The sequence below is a fragment of the Heterodontus francisci genome, chromosome 20 (genome assembly GCF_036365525.1).
Source record: "Heterodontus francisci isolate sHetFra1 chromosome 20, sHetFra1.hap1, whole genome shotgun sequence".
NCBI lineage: Eukaryota > Metazoa > Chordata > Chondrichthyes > Heterodontiformes > Heterodontidae > Heterodontus > Heterodontus francisci.
The window spans coordinates 67,609,613-67,624,506 of NC_090390.1; the positions used below are offsets into that span (position 1 = coordinate 67,609,613).

The 14,894-nt window shown below is 42.5% G+C and overlaps 1 protein-coding gene across 1 annotated transcript in view; it reads right to left on the minus strand.

Moving 5' to 3' along the window:
• atp6v1ba (ATPase, H+ transporting, lysosomal, V1 subunit B, member a) overlaps window positions 1–14,894 on the minus strand; it is a 100,920-nt gene that overhangs the window by 9,263 nt on the left and 76,763 nt on the right. Inside the window, exons 10-12 of the mRNA XM_068052979.1 lie at window positions 13,920–14,070; window positions 8,114–8,196; window positions 421–525 (exon numbers count right to left, since the gene is read on the minus strand). Of these exons, the coding sequence (XP_067909080.1) occupies window positions 421–525; window positions 8,114–8,196; window positions 13,920–14,070 (339 nt within the window). The remainder of the gene's footprint in view (window positions 1–420; window positions 526–8,113; window positions 8,197–13,919; window positions 14,071–14,894) is intronic.

The window sequence follows — 14,894 nt, forward strand, 5'->3', positions numbered from 1 at the left end:
GGAACAACACCACAGAGAGGGGGGGTGGGGGAACAACACCACAGAGAGGGGGGGTGGGGGAACAACACCACAGAGAGGGGGGGTGGGGGAACAACACCACAGAGAGGGGGGGTGGGGGAACAACACCACAGAGAGGGGGGGTGGGGGAACAACACCACAGAGAGGGGGGGTGGGGGAACAACACCACAGAGAGGGGGGGGGGCAACTGTCAGTGAACTACTGTGTAAAACAACCAGTTTCACACTCTAAACATCTCCACCCCCCAAAATCACAAGACAACTTTAACTGCATTAAGTAGTGTTTAACTTTTTATATTCAAATTTAACAGTCTTATGAGATCAGTATCTTTTCAATCACAAGATTTCTTAATTTTGAAACCCGTGATTTCAGACATTTATTTTAACAGTTTAAGAATCTTACCAGCTGATTAGACACATCAGGATGATCTTTCCGTGTCATACCTTCCCCTATGGCAGACTTCATTAATCGAGATAGTGATGGTAATACATTAATAGGAGGATAGATCTGTAACATAACAGTTGTATGTTTGTAATGGCATTTCCTCTCAGATAAGAATTTGATATATACAATTCCTACATTGAATAACTAACAGTATTCTCCATGTGCAGTATTTTTGAAGGGACATGTATTTTGCAGTTTGTAGCAATGAGTCATAGTGCATATCCTATAACATCATAAAGTATTAAAAGTAAGGAGCGTTCTCAAACAAGAATCTCAGCCTTCTTTAAAAATTAGTGTGGAAAAAAATCTATAACTGCATCTCTTCAGCATCGACTCAAACAACTGCTTCCTTTACCTAGGTGTGTCCAAGTGCCTGGTTTACTTATAGGTTATCGATGTGCCACGATTTCATTCTTCAATCCCCTCCACCCCAAAAAGGAAGTTTAAGCCAATCTGTCAGACCTAAAACGTTAACTGTGTCTCTCTCTCCACAGATGCTGCCTGACCTACTGAGTAGTTCAAGCAGTTTGTTTGTTTGTTTTGGAACTTGAGCGGCAGCTGGCGACATGCAGTGCATTCGTGAGGATAAGAGTTACGTGGATAGCATGTTTATAGATGTGGTCACCTCACAGCTTAAGAGTATGCAGGGAAAGAGGGAATGGGTGACCACAAGGCAGTCAAAAAGAATCAGGTAGGTAGTGCAGGAGACCCCTGAGTGCATCTCACTCTCCAACAGGTATTCAGTTCTGAATACTGAGGAAAGTGATGCTTCTCCTGGAGAGTGCAGCCAGAGCCAAGTCCATGGCATCACGGGTGGCTCAGCTGCACAGGGAGGTACAGGGAAGACTGGAAGAGCCATAGTGATAGGCGATTCAATAGTCAGGGGAACAGACAGGCATTTCTGTGGCCTCAGACGTGAATCCAGGATGGTGTGTTGCCTCCCTGGTGCCAGGATCAAGGATGTCACTGAGCAGCTGCAAAGCATCCTGAAGGGGGAGGGTGAACAGCCAGCAGTCGTGGTCCACATCGGAACCAGCGACATAGGTCGAAAGAGGGATGGGTCCTGCAGTCAGAATTTAGGGAGATAGATAAGAAATTAGTAAGCAGGACCTCAAAAGCAGTAATCTCCGGATTACTCCTAGTGCCATGTGCAAGTGAGTACAGCAATAGAAGGATACAACAGATGAATGTGTGGCTGGAAAGATGGTGCAGGAGGGAGGGCTTTAAATTCCTGGGACATTGGGACCCGGCTCTGGGGAAGATGGGACCTGTACAGGCCGGACGGGTTGCACCTGAACGGAGTTCCGTGTGGAACATTTTGCTCGTGCTGTTGGGGAGGCTTTAAACTAGTTTGGCAGGGCGACGGAAACCTGAGGGTGGATCCAGTTGGGACAAAATCAGAAATGAAAATGCAAGGCATTAAAAGTTAATAGATGGGTCTGAAAGACAGAGGAAATAAAGGTAAGAAAATAAAGAGAGAGTTTGGCAGTGCACAAGGGTATCTATTTCAATGCAAGGAGTAGCAAATAAAGCAGATGAGCTGAGGGCACAGATCGACACGTGGCAGTATGATATCATAGCTGCTACAGAAACATGGCTTAAGGGGGGGGACAGGAATGGCAGCTCAACGTTCCTGGTTACAGGTTTTTCAGATGCGAAAGGGAGGGGAATAAGAAAGAAGGGGGAGTGGCAATTTTGGTCAAAGAAACTATTACAGCTGTGAGGAGAGATGATATGTTGGAAGGTTCATCAAATGAGGCCATATGGATCAAGCTAAGGAACAAAAAATGTCAATCACACTGCTGGGTGTGTACTACAGACCCCCAAACATTCAGAGGGAGATAGAAGAGCAGATATGTAGGCAAATCTCTGAGAAATGCAAGAGCAATAGGGCAGTAAGAGGGAATTTTAACTACCCCAATGTTAACTGGGATAGTTTTTGTGTGAAAGGAATTGAGGAAGCAGAATTCTTGAGGTGCATTCAGGAGAACTTTTTTGGCCAGTATGTAGCAAGTCCAACAAGAGAGGGCACATTTTTGGACTCAGTTTTAGGAAATGAAGATGGGCAGGTGGAAGGAGTGGCAGTAGGAGCAGCATTTTGGTGGTAGTGATCATAATTCAGTCAGTTTCAACAAAATTATAGAAAAGAACAGAGATAGAAAAGGAGTTAGTGTTCTCAGTTGGGGCAAGGCCAATTTTACTAAACTGAGGATTTAGCGAAAGTGGACTGAAAAAAGCTACTTAAAGGTAAATCAGTGTCAGAATAGCAGGAGTCAAAGGGGAGATTCAAGGGGTTCAGAGTAAACAAAAGAAAAAGGGTGAGAGGGCCAAATTTAGAGCCCGATGGATGTCAAGGAGCCTACAGGGTAAGATAAGGCAGAAAAAAAAAGCTCATGTCCGACACCGAGGACTCAATACTACAGAAAGCTGAGAGGAGTATAGAAAGTGGAGGGGTGAAATCAAAAAGGAAATTAGGAAAGCTAAGAGAGGGCATGAAAGAATATTGGCAAGCAAAATCAAAGCGAACCCAGAGGTTTTATCGATATATTCAGAGTAAGAGGCTAACTAAGGAAAGAGTAGAGCCCATGAAAGACCAAAAAGGTAACCTAAAGGTAGGGGCAGAAGGTGTCTGTATGGTTCTTACTGAATACTTTGCATCTGTATTCACAAAAGAGGGGGATGATGCAGATATTGTAGTTAAGGAGGACGAGTGTGAAGTATTGGATGTGATAAAACATAGGGAGTGAGGGAGTATTAATGAACTGGCATCCTTGAACGTTGATAAATCACCAGGGCCAGATGAAATGTACCCAAGGCTGTTAAAATAAAGAAAATAGCAGAAGGTCTGACCATCAGTTTCCAGTCCTCACTGGATACAGACGTGGTGCCAGAGGATTGGAAAACTGCTAACGTTGTACTTCTGTTTAAAAAGGGAGCAAAGGATAGACCGAATAATTACAGGCCAGTCAGTCTAACCTCAGCAGTGGGCAAATTATTGGAATCTATTCTGAGACACAGGATAAACTGTCACTTAGAAAGGCACAGGTTAATTAAGGATAGTCAGCATGGATTTGTTAAGGGAGTATCTTGTTTGACCAACTTGATCGAGTTTTTTGAAGTAACAAGGATGATAGGTATGGATAATGCAGTTGATGTGGATTTTAGCAAGGCTTTTGACAAGATCCCACATGGCAGACTGGTTAAAAAAATAAAATCCCATGCAATCTAGGGAAAATCCAACAAGGTGGATACAAAATTGGCTCAGTGGCAGGAAACAAAGGGTAATTGTTGACGGGTGTTTTTGCGACTGGAGGACTGTTTCCAGTGGTGTTCCGCAGGGCTCAGTACTGGGTCCCCTGCTTTTTGTGGTATATATTAACGATTTGGACGTAAATGTAGGGGCCATGATCAAGAAGTTTGCAGATGACACAAAGATTGGCCGTGTGGTAGATAGCGAGGAGGATAGCTGTGGGCTGCAGGAAGATATCGATGGCCTGGTCAGATGGGCAGAAAAGTGGCAAATGGAATTCAACTTGGAGGAGCATGAGGTAATGCATTTGGGGAGGTCAAACAAGGCAAAGGAATACACAATTAATGGGAAAATACTGAGAAGTGTAGAGGAAGTGAGAGACCTTGGAGTGAATGTCCACAGATCCCTGAAGGTAGCAGGACAGGTCGATAGGATGGTTAAGAAGGCATATGGAATCATTTCCTTTATTAGCCGAGGTATAGAATCTAAGAGCAAGCATGTTATGCTGGAACTGTACAACTCATTGGTTAGGCCACATCTTGAGTACTGTGTGCAGTTCTGGTCACCTCATTACAGAAAGGATGTAACTGCACCAGAGAGGGTGTAGAGGAGATTTGACGATGTTGCTAGAACTGGGAAAAGCAGCTATGAGGAAAGATTGGATAGGCTTGGGTTGTTCTCTTTGGAACAGAGGAGGGTGAGGGGAGATCTGATTGAAATGTATAAAATTTTGAGGGGGCTGGATAGAGTGGAAGTGAAGGGTCTATTCACCTTAGCAGAGAGGTCAGTGACGAGGGGGCATAGAGTTAAAGTGATTGGTAGAAAAATTAGAGGGGTGAGGGGAAAGGTTTTTCACCCAGAGGGTGGTGGGGGTCTGGAACTCACTGCCTGAAAGGGTAGTTAAGGCAGAGACCCTCAACTCATTCAAAAGGAGTCTGGATATGCACCTCAAGTGCCATAATCTGCAGAGCTACGGACTAGATGCTGGAAGGTGGGATTAGAACAGGAGGATTGTTTTTCAGCCGGCACAGACACGATGGGCCATGTGGCCTCTTTCTGTGCCTTAAAGAATATAAGTATTTCATTTGCTTTTTTAAAATGGCTTTATTAACCAGTGTTGTTACTTTTAGTGATGTGTTAAACATAGAAAATAGGAGCAGGAGTAGGCCATTCAGCCCTTTGAGCCTGCTCCGCCATTCATTATGATCATGGCTGATCATCCAACTCAGTAACTTGTTCCTGCTTTCTCCCCATATCCTTTCATCCCTTTAAACCCAAGAGCTATATCTAACTCCTTCTTGAAAACATACAATATTTTGGCCTCAACTGCTTTCTGTGGTAGCGAATTCCACAGGTTCACCACTCTCTGGGTGAAGAAATTTCTCCTCATCTTAGTCCTGAATGGTTTACCCCGTATCCTTAGACTATGATCCCTGGTTCCGGACACCCCCACCATGGGGAACATCCTTCCTGCATCTACCCTGTCAAGTCCTGTTAGAATTTTATAGGTTTCTATGTGATTCCCCCCTCACTCTTCTGAACTTCAGCGAATATAATCCTAACCAACTCAATCTCTCCTCATACGTCAGTCCCAGCATCCAGGAATTAGTCTGGTAAACCTTCGCTGCACTCCTTCTATAGCAAGAACATCCTTCCTCAGATAAGGAAACCAAAACTGCACATAATATTCCAGGTGTGGCCTCATCAAGGCCCTGTATAATTGCAGCAAGACATCCCTACTCCTGTCCTCAAACCCTCTCGCAATGAAGGCCAACATACCATTTGCCTTTTTTACCGCCTGTTGCGCCTGCATGCTTACCTTCAGCGACTGGTGTACGAGAACACCCAGGTCTCGTTGCATATTCCCCTCTCCCAGTTTATAGCCGTTCAGATAATAGTCTGCCTTCCTGTTTTTGCTATCAAAGTGGATAACCTCACATTTATCCACATTATACTGCATCTGCCATGTATTAGCCCACTCACTCAACTTGTCCAAATCACCCTGAAGCCTCTCTGCATCCTCCTCACAACTCATCCTCCCACCCAAGTTTGTGTCATCTGCAAATTTGGAGTTATTACATTTAGTTCCCTCATCTAAATCATTTATATATACTGTGAATAGCTGGGGTCCCAGCACCGATCCCTGCAGTACCCCACTAGTCACTGCCTGCCATTCGGAAAAAGACCCATTTATCCCTACTCTTTGTTTCCCGTCTGCCAACCAATTTTCTATCCATCACAATACACTACCCCCAATCCCATGCGCTTTAACTTTACACGCTAATCTCTTAGGTGGGACTTTGTCAAAAGCCTTCTGAAAGTCCAAATAAACCACATCCATTGGCTGCCCCTTATCACTCTACGAGTTACATCTTTGAAGAATTCTAGTAGATTTGTCAAGCATGATTTCCCTTTCGCAAATCCAAGCTGGCTCTGTCCGATTCTACCACTGTTCTCCAAGTGCTCTGCTATAAAATCTTGGAAAATGGACTCTAGAATTTTCCCCACTACCGATGTCAGGCTGACTGGTCTATAATTCCCTACTTTCTCCCTACCTCCCTTTTTAAATAGTGGGGTAGTGGGGTTACATTAGCTACCCTCCAATTTGTAGGAACTGTTCCAGAGTCTATAGAATCTTGGATGACCACCAATGCATCCACTATTTCTAGGGCCATTTCCTTAAGTACTCTGGGATGCATACCATCAGGCCCTGGGGATTTATCGGCCTTTAATCCCATCTATCTCCCCAACACCATTTCTCTACTAATACTGATTTCTTTTAGTTCTTCTCTCACTAAACCCTGTGTTCCCCAACATTTCTGTACCCCCAAATCTCTCTGTCCCTCCTTCCCATTTAGACACTTATTTTCTAAGAAGGATTATTGCCTTCTTTTTCTTCCTACCAAAATGTACTACCACACACTTATAGCCAGACAAAATAATCTCAAAGCTTTCAGGTTTCCTGAATAATTCAGCTTTTCCCACATTCTTTGCAGATGTTCAAACAAAACCTGATCAATTACAGTAGTTGATATTTGTAAATTATCTTAAATACTTTTACTTCCATTTAAACTAGATTTATACTATACTCTCTGGCAACTCAAATGAATGTGAAATGGCTTCCTGAAGAGACTTCTGCACCTTAGGACTTTTGAATGCTTAAGTCCTGAGTTACATTGCTATTTTTGCTCACACAAAACCACTTGGTACTTTTGCTCACCCAAAAGCATTTTGCTAGAGGCAAAAGTATCAGTATAAATGCAGGTTCAGATAATTATTCGTACAAACACTTTGGAATAAGTGCAAGCTGCACTCTGCATTTGAAAGAATTTCTAGTATCCATCTTAACAGATCTATTTAAAGGCATAAGAAATTATAGGCTTCTAAATTTATGGACTCATCAACTGAATACCACTAGATCAAATTTCTCAAACTTGTTCATTGATGTGTACTCTAGGCGTAAACTGAGTTCTGTGCTTGTTTTTGGGACGGTCCCTGGTTTGAGGCTGGAGGTTTCCAGGTTGAACTCGGGTTAGATAAACAACAGTCTTGTGACTGAGAAAAAACACATTTCTCTAAACCAGATACATGTGACTGGCAAATTTCAAGTTTTAGTTTGTCAAGAGGTCTCCACAGGGTGTTAAGCCAGCAAAGGAAAAAGCTATGAGAGTTTGTCAAGAAAACATCAGAGTGTGTGTTAAGCTAGGAAAAGGCTGTGTGCTTTTCACAAGAAGCCAGTGGCAGAGCTGCATGTTGTTGGTTTTCAAAGTCTCCCAGGCTGTTGAACTGGAAGAAGCGGAGACCTGTTGATTGTAAAAGGACAGGCTCGTTGAATTGGAACCTATTTCCTGGTAGCTGATCTTTGGAAAATAAGCGTTGCTACCGTTGTCTTCGGTGACTGAAAAGTTATCAGTGGAGCCACGTCATCAGGACGGTCGTGAGCAAGGCCACAGTGGTTCGAGTGGCGACAATACTCCAAAACATTAGAGGGAAGATTGCATCACTTGCTATCGACAGGACATCATTACTTCCATATCTGCATCCTGGAGGACTGGATTTGAAAGCTACCTGAGAAACATCATGATTTTGTTGTGTTGAGACACTGATCAGCAGACTATAAGGACTTTCCCTGATATATCTGCCAATTAATATGTAACCTTTAAAATACACACATCGATTGTGAGTTAACTGTTAGTTCATGTTTAATTTGTATTGGTTTGAGTGTTAAAGTAAAATTTACAAAATTGGAATCTTGTCCGTTTGGTTTTTGGATTCCTAAATTGGGGTCAGATGGTGGATTTGATCCTTTTAGTTTGTTGGTGGTCGTCAGGGATCAGAAGAGCAATACTTGCAAACCCTCTTTTTAAAAGGTACCTTCCAACTCATTTCTGTGCATCCTACCTGTCTATTATGTAACTGACGGTCAACATACACCTGACCTTCCGTGATGTATCCAGTTAAGTCAGGAATGGGGTGAGTAATATCTACAAGAAAGAGATTATAATAATGTAATTTTCAATAGCAAACTGGAATTCAATGTAATAAAAGCAAAATACTACAGATGCTGGAAATCTGAAATAAAAACAAAGTGCTGAAAATACTCAGGAGGTCAGGCAGCATCTGTGGAGAGAGAAACAGTTAACGTTTCAGGTCTGTGACCTTTCATCAGAACTGGTGAAGGTTAGAAAAGTATTAAGTTCTAAGCAAGTGAGTGCGGGGGGGGGGGGGGTGAGGAGAGGGGGGCAGGTGGTGGGGAAGATAGCGAAAGGGAAAGTATGTGATAGGGCAGAGGGCAGGAGAAATTAAATAACAAAGATGTCATGGGACAAAAGGTAAAGAGAGTGTTAATGGTTGTGGTGAATGACAAAGCATTAGTCCAGGGTGAGTACTAATGGCAGAATAATGAGCAGCTCTGTCCAAAAGATGAAAAACAGGCACATGGTTAAAAAATAAAATGAAATTTAAAAATATAAAAAATTTAAAAAAGGGGCCAGTCATGCTCTGAAATTGTTGAACTCAATGTTGCGCCCACAAGGCAGTAGAGTGCCAATCGAAAGATGAGGTGCTACTCCTCGAACTTGCATTGATGTTCACTGGAACACCACAGCAAGCCAAGGACAGAAATGTTAGCATGAAAGCAGGGTGGTGTGTTGAAATGGCAAGCAACCCGAAGCTTGGAGTCATGCTTTCGGACTGAGTGGAGGTGTTCCGCAAAGCGGTCACCCAATCTATGTTTGGTCTCCCCAAAGTAGAGGCGACCACATTGTGAGCAGAGTATACAGTATACTAAATTGAAGGAAGTACAAGTAAATTGCTGCTTCAGCTGGAAGGAGTGTTTGGGGCCTTGGATGAAGAGAGAGGAGGTAACAGGGCAGGTATTACATCTCCTGCAACTGCATGGGAAGGGGACGAGGTGTCGGGTGATGGAAGAGTGGACCAGGATGTCATGGAAGGAACGATCCCTTAGAAATGCTGACAGGGAAGGAGAAGGGAAGATGGGAATTCAATGTACACTTTCAATAAATCTGAAAGAAAATGTATTTGAGATAAAAGAAATGGTAAAATGGCATGGGCCTGGATTTTGCAGTGGTAATGATTGCAAAACTCAATGTTTGCCGTCATTACTCCACTGAAACTGACAACTTTGGGAGTCTGTACATGTGCAGTTAAATGCCGAAATCCAGAAGTTGCTGAGTGATTTCGCACTTCTCCAGAGCTGTTCAGGTCTCTCCAGACTGCAACCCCTAAGCAATCAGTAAACAGATGAAAATGTACACTTTTACACTGTTAGTTTTGATGTTTAAAAAAATCCTCGAGAAAGTTACACCTTGTTGAATGAGGTATAACTGGGTTTTTAAACAGCATACTAACGTCATAATTACAGAACACCCTGACCGGCCATGAAAAGCTAATTTTATATTTGTGGAATGTCAACTTCCCCCATTAGGATAAAAATTTCTACTTTTTTTAAAATAATTTTTTAAGTTTCTTTATAGTATTTTAACTTCTATCTTGATTCAATCATTTATTGCGCTATCTGGAAAATTTAAAAGGATAATCAGTGCTTTTAACTTCCTGGTTTGCTGTCTATTAGAATACTTCAATGCAGTCGGTTGCTTACCTTGCTTGCTGACATTATTGCTGCTGACTCCCTGGCGATCCCCTTGACTTAGTGCCAGCTTTAAACAGCTGTTGGGAAAGGGGAATCCCATGCCACAAAGATCGCTCGACTTTGTAGGCAGCTTTCTTCGAGGTCAGCGTCAAGCACCATTGCTTCGCTGATAACCACAAAATCCAGCCTGCGATTTTCTGTCTGATATACATTCGTACAGCACATGAGGTCTATCCAATTAGTCCCACTCCCCTGCTCTTTCCCTATATCCCAGCAAATATCTCTCCCAAGTATACATTCAATTCCCTTTTGAAAGTTATCATATCTACTTCCATTGCCCTTTCAAGTATTGCATTCAGATCATCTCAACTGCATTAAAAAAATCTCATTGTGACTTAAACAGGTTTAACATGACCTCCCCATTTTTGTACTCTATTTCTCTATTTATAAAGCCCAGGATCCAGAAGCCATATCAGCTTGTCCTGCCACCTTTAAAGTTTTGTGTGTGAACCCCCAAGTTTCTCTTTTCCTGTACCTACTTTGAAATAGTACTAATTGGTTTATATTGCTTAGGAGCATAGAACATACGAGCAGGAGTAGGCCATTCTGCCCATTGAGCCTGCTCCACCATTCAATACGATCATGGCTGATCATCCACTTCAATGCCTTTTTCCCACACTATCCTCATATTCTTTATGTCATTTGTATTTAGAAATCTGTCAATCTCTGCTTTATACATACTTAATGACTGAGCTTCCACAGCCCTCTGGTGTAGAGAATTCCAAAGATTCACAACCCTCTAAGTAAAGAAACTGCTCCTCATCTCTGTCCTAAGTGGCTTCCCCCTTATTTTGAAATTGTGCCCACTGGCTATTCGACGTTCCGAAAAAATAGGCAAAAGGGAAAAGGAGGTGGGATAGCTTTGTTAATAAAAGAAGGTATCAGTGTGGTGAGTAGCAATATAGGTGCAATAGATCATGATGTGGAACCAGTTTGGGTGGAAATAAGGTATAGCAAGGGGAAGAAGTCACGAGTGGGAGTCATCTATAGGTCCCCGAAGAGTTGCCTCACTGTAGGACAAAGTATAAATTGGGAAATAATGGAGGCGTGTAAGAAGGGTGCTACAATTGTCATGGATGGTTTTACTCAGCATATTGACTGGACAAATCAGATTGGCAGAGGCAATAGGGAAGACGAATTTATAGAGCGCATCAGGGATTGTTACTTAGAGCAATACATTGCAGAACCTACCCGGGAACAGGTTATTTTAGATTTAGTAATGTGTAATGAGGTAGGATTAATAAGAGATATTGTAGTTAAGGATCCTCTAGGGGGTAACGATCACAAAATGGTAGAATTTCAAATTCAGTTTGAGGGCGAGCAACTCGGATCTCAAATTAGTGTCCTCAACTTAAACAAGGGCAATTATGGAGGTATGAAGAAAGATTTGTCTAAAGCAGGCTGGGAAAATAAACTAAGGGGAAGATCAGTGGATAAGCAGTGGCAGACATTTCAGCAGATATTTCATAATGCTCAGCAAACATTTATACCGGTCAAAAATAAGGACTTGCTGAGAAGGATGAACCACCCATGGTTAACAAAGGTGGTCAAGGAGAGTATCCAATCAAAAACTAAGGCATACAAAGCAGTGAAAACTAGTGGTAGGCCAGAGGATTGGGATTTTTTTCTTTAAGGAACCAGCAGCAGATGACTAAAAAGCTAATAAAGAGGGAGAAAATTGATTAAGAAAGTAGATTGGCAAGAAATTTAAAAACCAACAGCAAGTGCTTCTACAGGTATACAAAAACAGAGTAGCTAAAGTGAGCGTGGGCTCCTTGGAGGATGTAATGGAAAATTGATAACAGGGAACAGGGAAATGGCAGATAATTTAAACCAATATTTTGCATCGGTCTTCATGGTGGAGGACACTATAAACATCCCACAGATATCAGATAAGTAAGGAGCTAATAATGGTCTCTATCACGAGGGACCAAGTATTTGACAAACTAATGGGACTAAAGGCAGACAAGTCGCCAGGACCTGATGGCCTGCATCCAAGGGTTTTAAAGGAAGTGGCTTCAGAGATAGTGGAGGCATTGGTTGAAATATTCCAGAACTCACTGGATTCAGAGGGGCCCAGCGGATTGGAAAACTGCTAATGTGACGCCTCTGTTCAAGAAGGGAGGGAGACAAAAAGCAGGAAACTATAGGCCAGTCAGCCTAACATCGGTCATTGGGAAAATGCTAGAGTCCATTATTAAGCAAGAAATAGAAGGACAATTAGAAAAGTTTAATGCAAACAGAGTCAACATGGTTTTGTGAAAGGGAAATCATGTTTGACAAATTTGCTACAGTTCTGAGGATATAACAAGCAGAGTTGATTAAAGGGAACCAGTAGATGTAGTGTATTTGGATTTCCAGAAGGCATTCGATAAGGTGCCACATAAAAGATTATTGCACAAGATAGGAGATCACGGTATTGGGGTTATGTATTAGCATGGATTGAGGATTAGAATTAGAACATTACAGCGCAGTACAGGCCCTTCGGCCCTCGATGTTGCGCCGACCTGTGAAACCATCTGACCTACACCATTCCATTTTCATCCATATGTCTATCCAATGACCACTTAAATGCCCTTAAAGTTGGAGAGTCTACTACTGTTGCAGATTAGTTAACTCACAGAAGAGTGAGTCGGGATTAATGGGTCTTTTTCAGGTTGGAATGACGTAACTAGTGGGGTGCCACAAGGATCAGTCCTAGGGCCACAATTATTTACTATCTATACTAATGACTTGGAGGAGGGGCAGAGTGTAATATATCCAAATTTGCTGATGATACAAAAATAGGTGGGAAGGCATGTTGTGATGAGGACATAACGAATCTGCAAGGGGATATAGATAGGTTGAGTGAGTGGACAAAAACTTGTCAGATGGAGTTTAATGTGGGAAAGTGCAAGGTCATGCACTTTGGTAGGAAGAATCAAAAGGCAGACTATTATTTAAATGGAGAGAGACTCCAAAAAAGTGCAGCACAGAGGGATCTGGGTGTTCTTGTTCATGAAACACAATAAGCTAGCTTGCAGGTGCAGCAAGTAATTAAGGCGGCAAATGGAATTTTGGCCTTTATTGCTAGAGGGTTGGAGTTTAAAAATAAGAAAGTCTTGTTACAACTGTGCAAGGTGTTGGTGAGGCCACACCTGGAGTACTGTGTACAGTTTTGGTCCCTATATTTAATAAAGGATATACTGGCATTGGAGGCAGTTCAAAAGAGATTCACTAGGCTGATTCCTGGGATGAAGGGGTTAACTTATCAAGAACGACTAAACAGGTTAGGCCTTTATTCATTAGAGTTTAGAAGAATGAGGGGTGATCTTATTTAAAGGTACAAGATTCTGAGGGGGCTTGACAGGGTAGATATTGAGAAGATGTTTCCACTTGTGGGGAAATCTCGAACTCGGGGACATTTATTTAAAACTGAGATGCGAAGGAATTTCTTCTCCGAGGGTAGTGAATGGAATTCTCGACCCCAAAGTGTTGTGGAGGCTAGATCACAAAGTATTTAGAGGAGGTAGATAGATTTTTGAAATATCAGAGAGTTGAGGGCTATGAGAAGCTGGCATGAAAGGAGAGTGGAGGGCTGGGGCAGATGAACCATGATCTTATTGAATGGCAGGGCAGGCTTGAGGGGCCGAATGGCCTAGTCCTGCTCCTGTCTCTTATGTTCTTATGGTTCTTGACTCCCAACCAGGAGAAACATCTTAATTGCATCTACCCTGTCTATCCCTTTAAGTATTTTGTAGGTGTCAATGAGATCACCTCTCATTCTTCAAAACTCTAGAGAATATAGGCCCAGTTTCCCCAATCTCTCTTCACAGGACAGCCCCACCATCCTGGAAACAAGTCTGATAAACCTTCGTTGCACTCCCTCTATGGCAATAATGTCCTTCCTAAGGTAAGAGGCTTCATCTCATTCTTCCTTCCTAAATGATCACTTTATACTTCTCTGCTTTAAATATGTGGTACTTTAAAATTTTGAATGCTATCTTTCACTCTTTCTTTTATGGATCAAATACAAAATACACTTTTTTCACTCACCATCATTAGGCATTGTAAGGATAGGAATCTGTGTGATGGACCCATTTCTGCCCTCAACACGTCCAGCTCGTTCATAGATAGTAGCCAGATCTGTATACATATAACCGGGGAAACCGCGACGGCCAGGTACTTCTTCTCGAGCTGCTGAAACCTTAAGATGCAAAAGATAAATTACTTGTTAGTTCACAGAACAACTTCAAGTTCCTGCTGGATGCCATTAATATTCATTGTATAAACACAAAGGACAAATGATTAAAATCTTTATTTTGAGCCTACTTACAATAAAGACTCCTTTGAGTCCAAAGTAATGAGTCATATGCAGACATAATTTTATGTATACATTCGTTATAGACATGCTTTTTTTTTTGAACAAGGCCAAATTTCCTGGGGTGGGGATGGGTTCAACTCAGGCCGATCGTCTGAAGGGATGGGTTGGAGAGCGGGGAGTAATTTGGGAGTAGCATTCTAATTGCCAAATTCCTGCCCCATTAAAGATGGGTCTAATGGGGAGGACACAGTCAAGTCTTCCTCCCATTCCTCTACATCTACAGTGAGTTTTGTATGGGGTGGCCACATGTGAATCCCTCCAATCAAGTTTCTGCCCCTGCCACAGTACCCAAAAGGCTATCAAAGTCTCAAATGACATCCTGTGTGACTATCAATGGCACACTTTCCCGCTCATCCTTCTCAACCTGTCTGCAGCCTTGGACATGGTTGATCACACCATCCTCCTCCAATACCTCTCTGCCATCATGCAACTGGGTGGGACTGCACTCGCCTGGTTCCATTCTTAGCTATCTAGTCATAGCCAGCGAATCACTTGCAATGGCTTCTCTTCCTGTTCTTGCAGTTACCTCTGCTGTCCCTTAAGGACCTACCCTTGGCCCCTCCTACTTCGCATCTACATGCTGCCCCTTGGTGACATCATCTGAAAACATGTCAATTTCCACATGTGCGCTGATGACATCTGGCTCT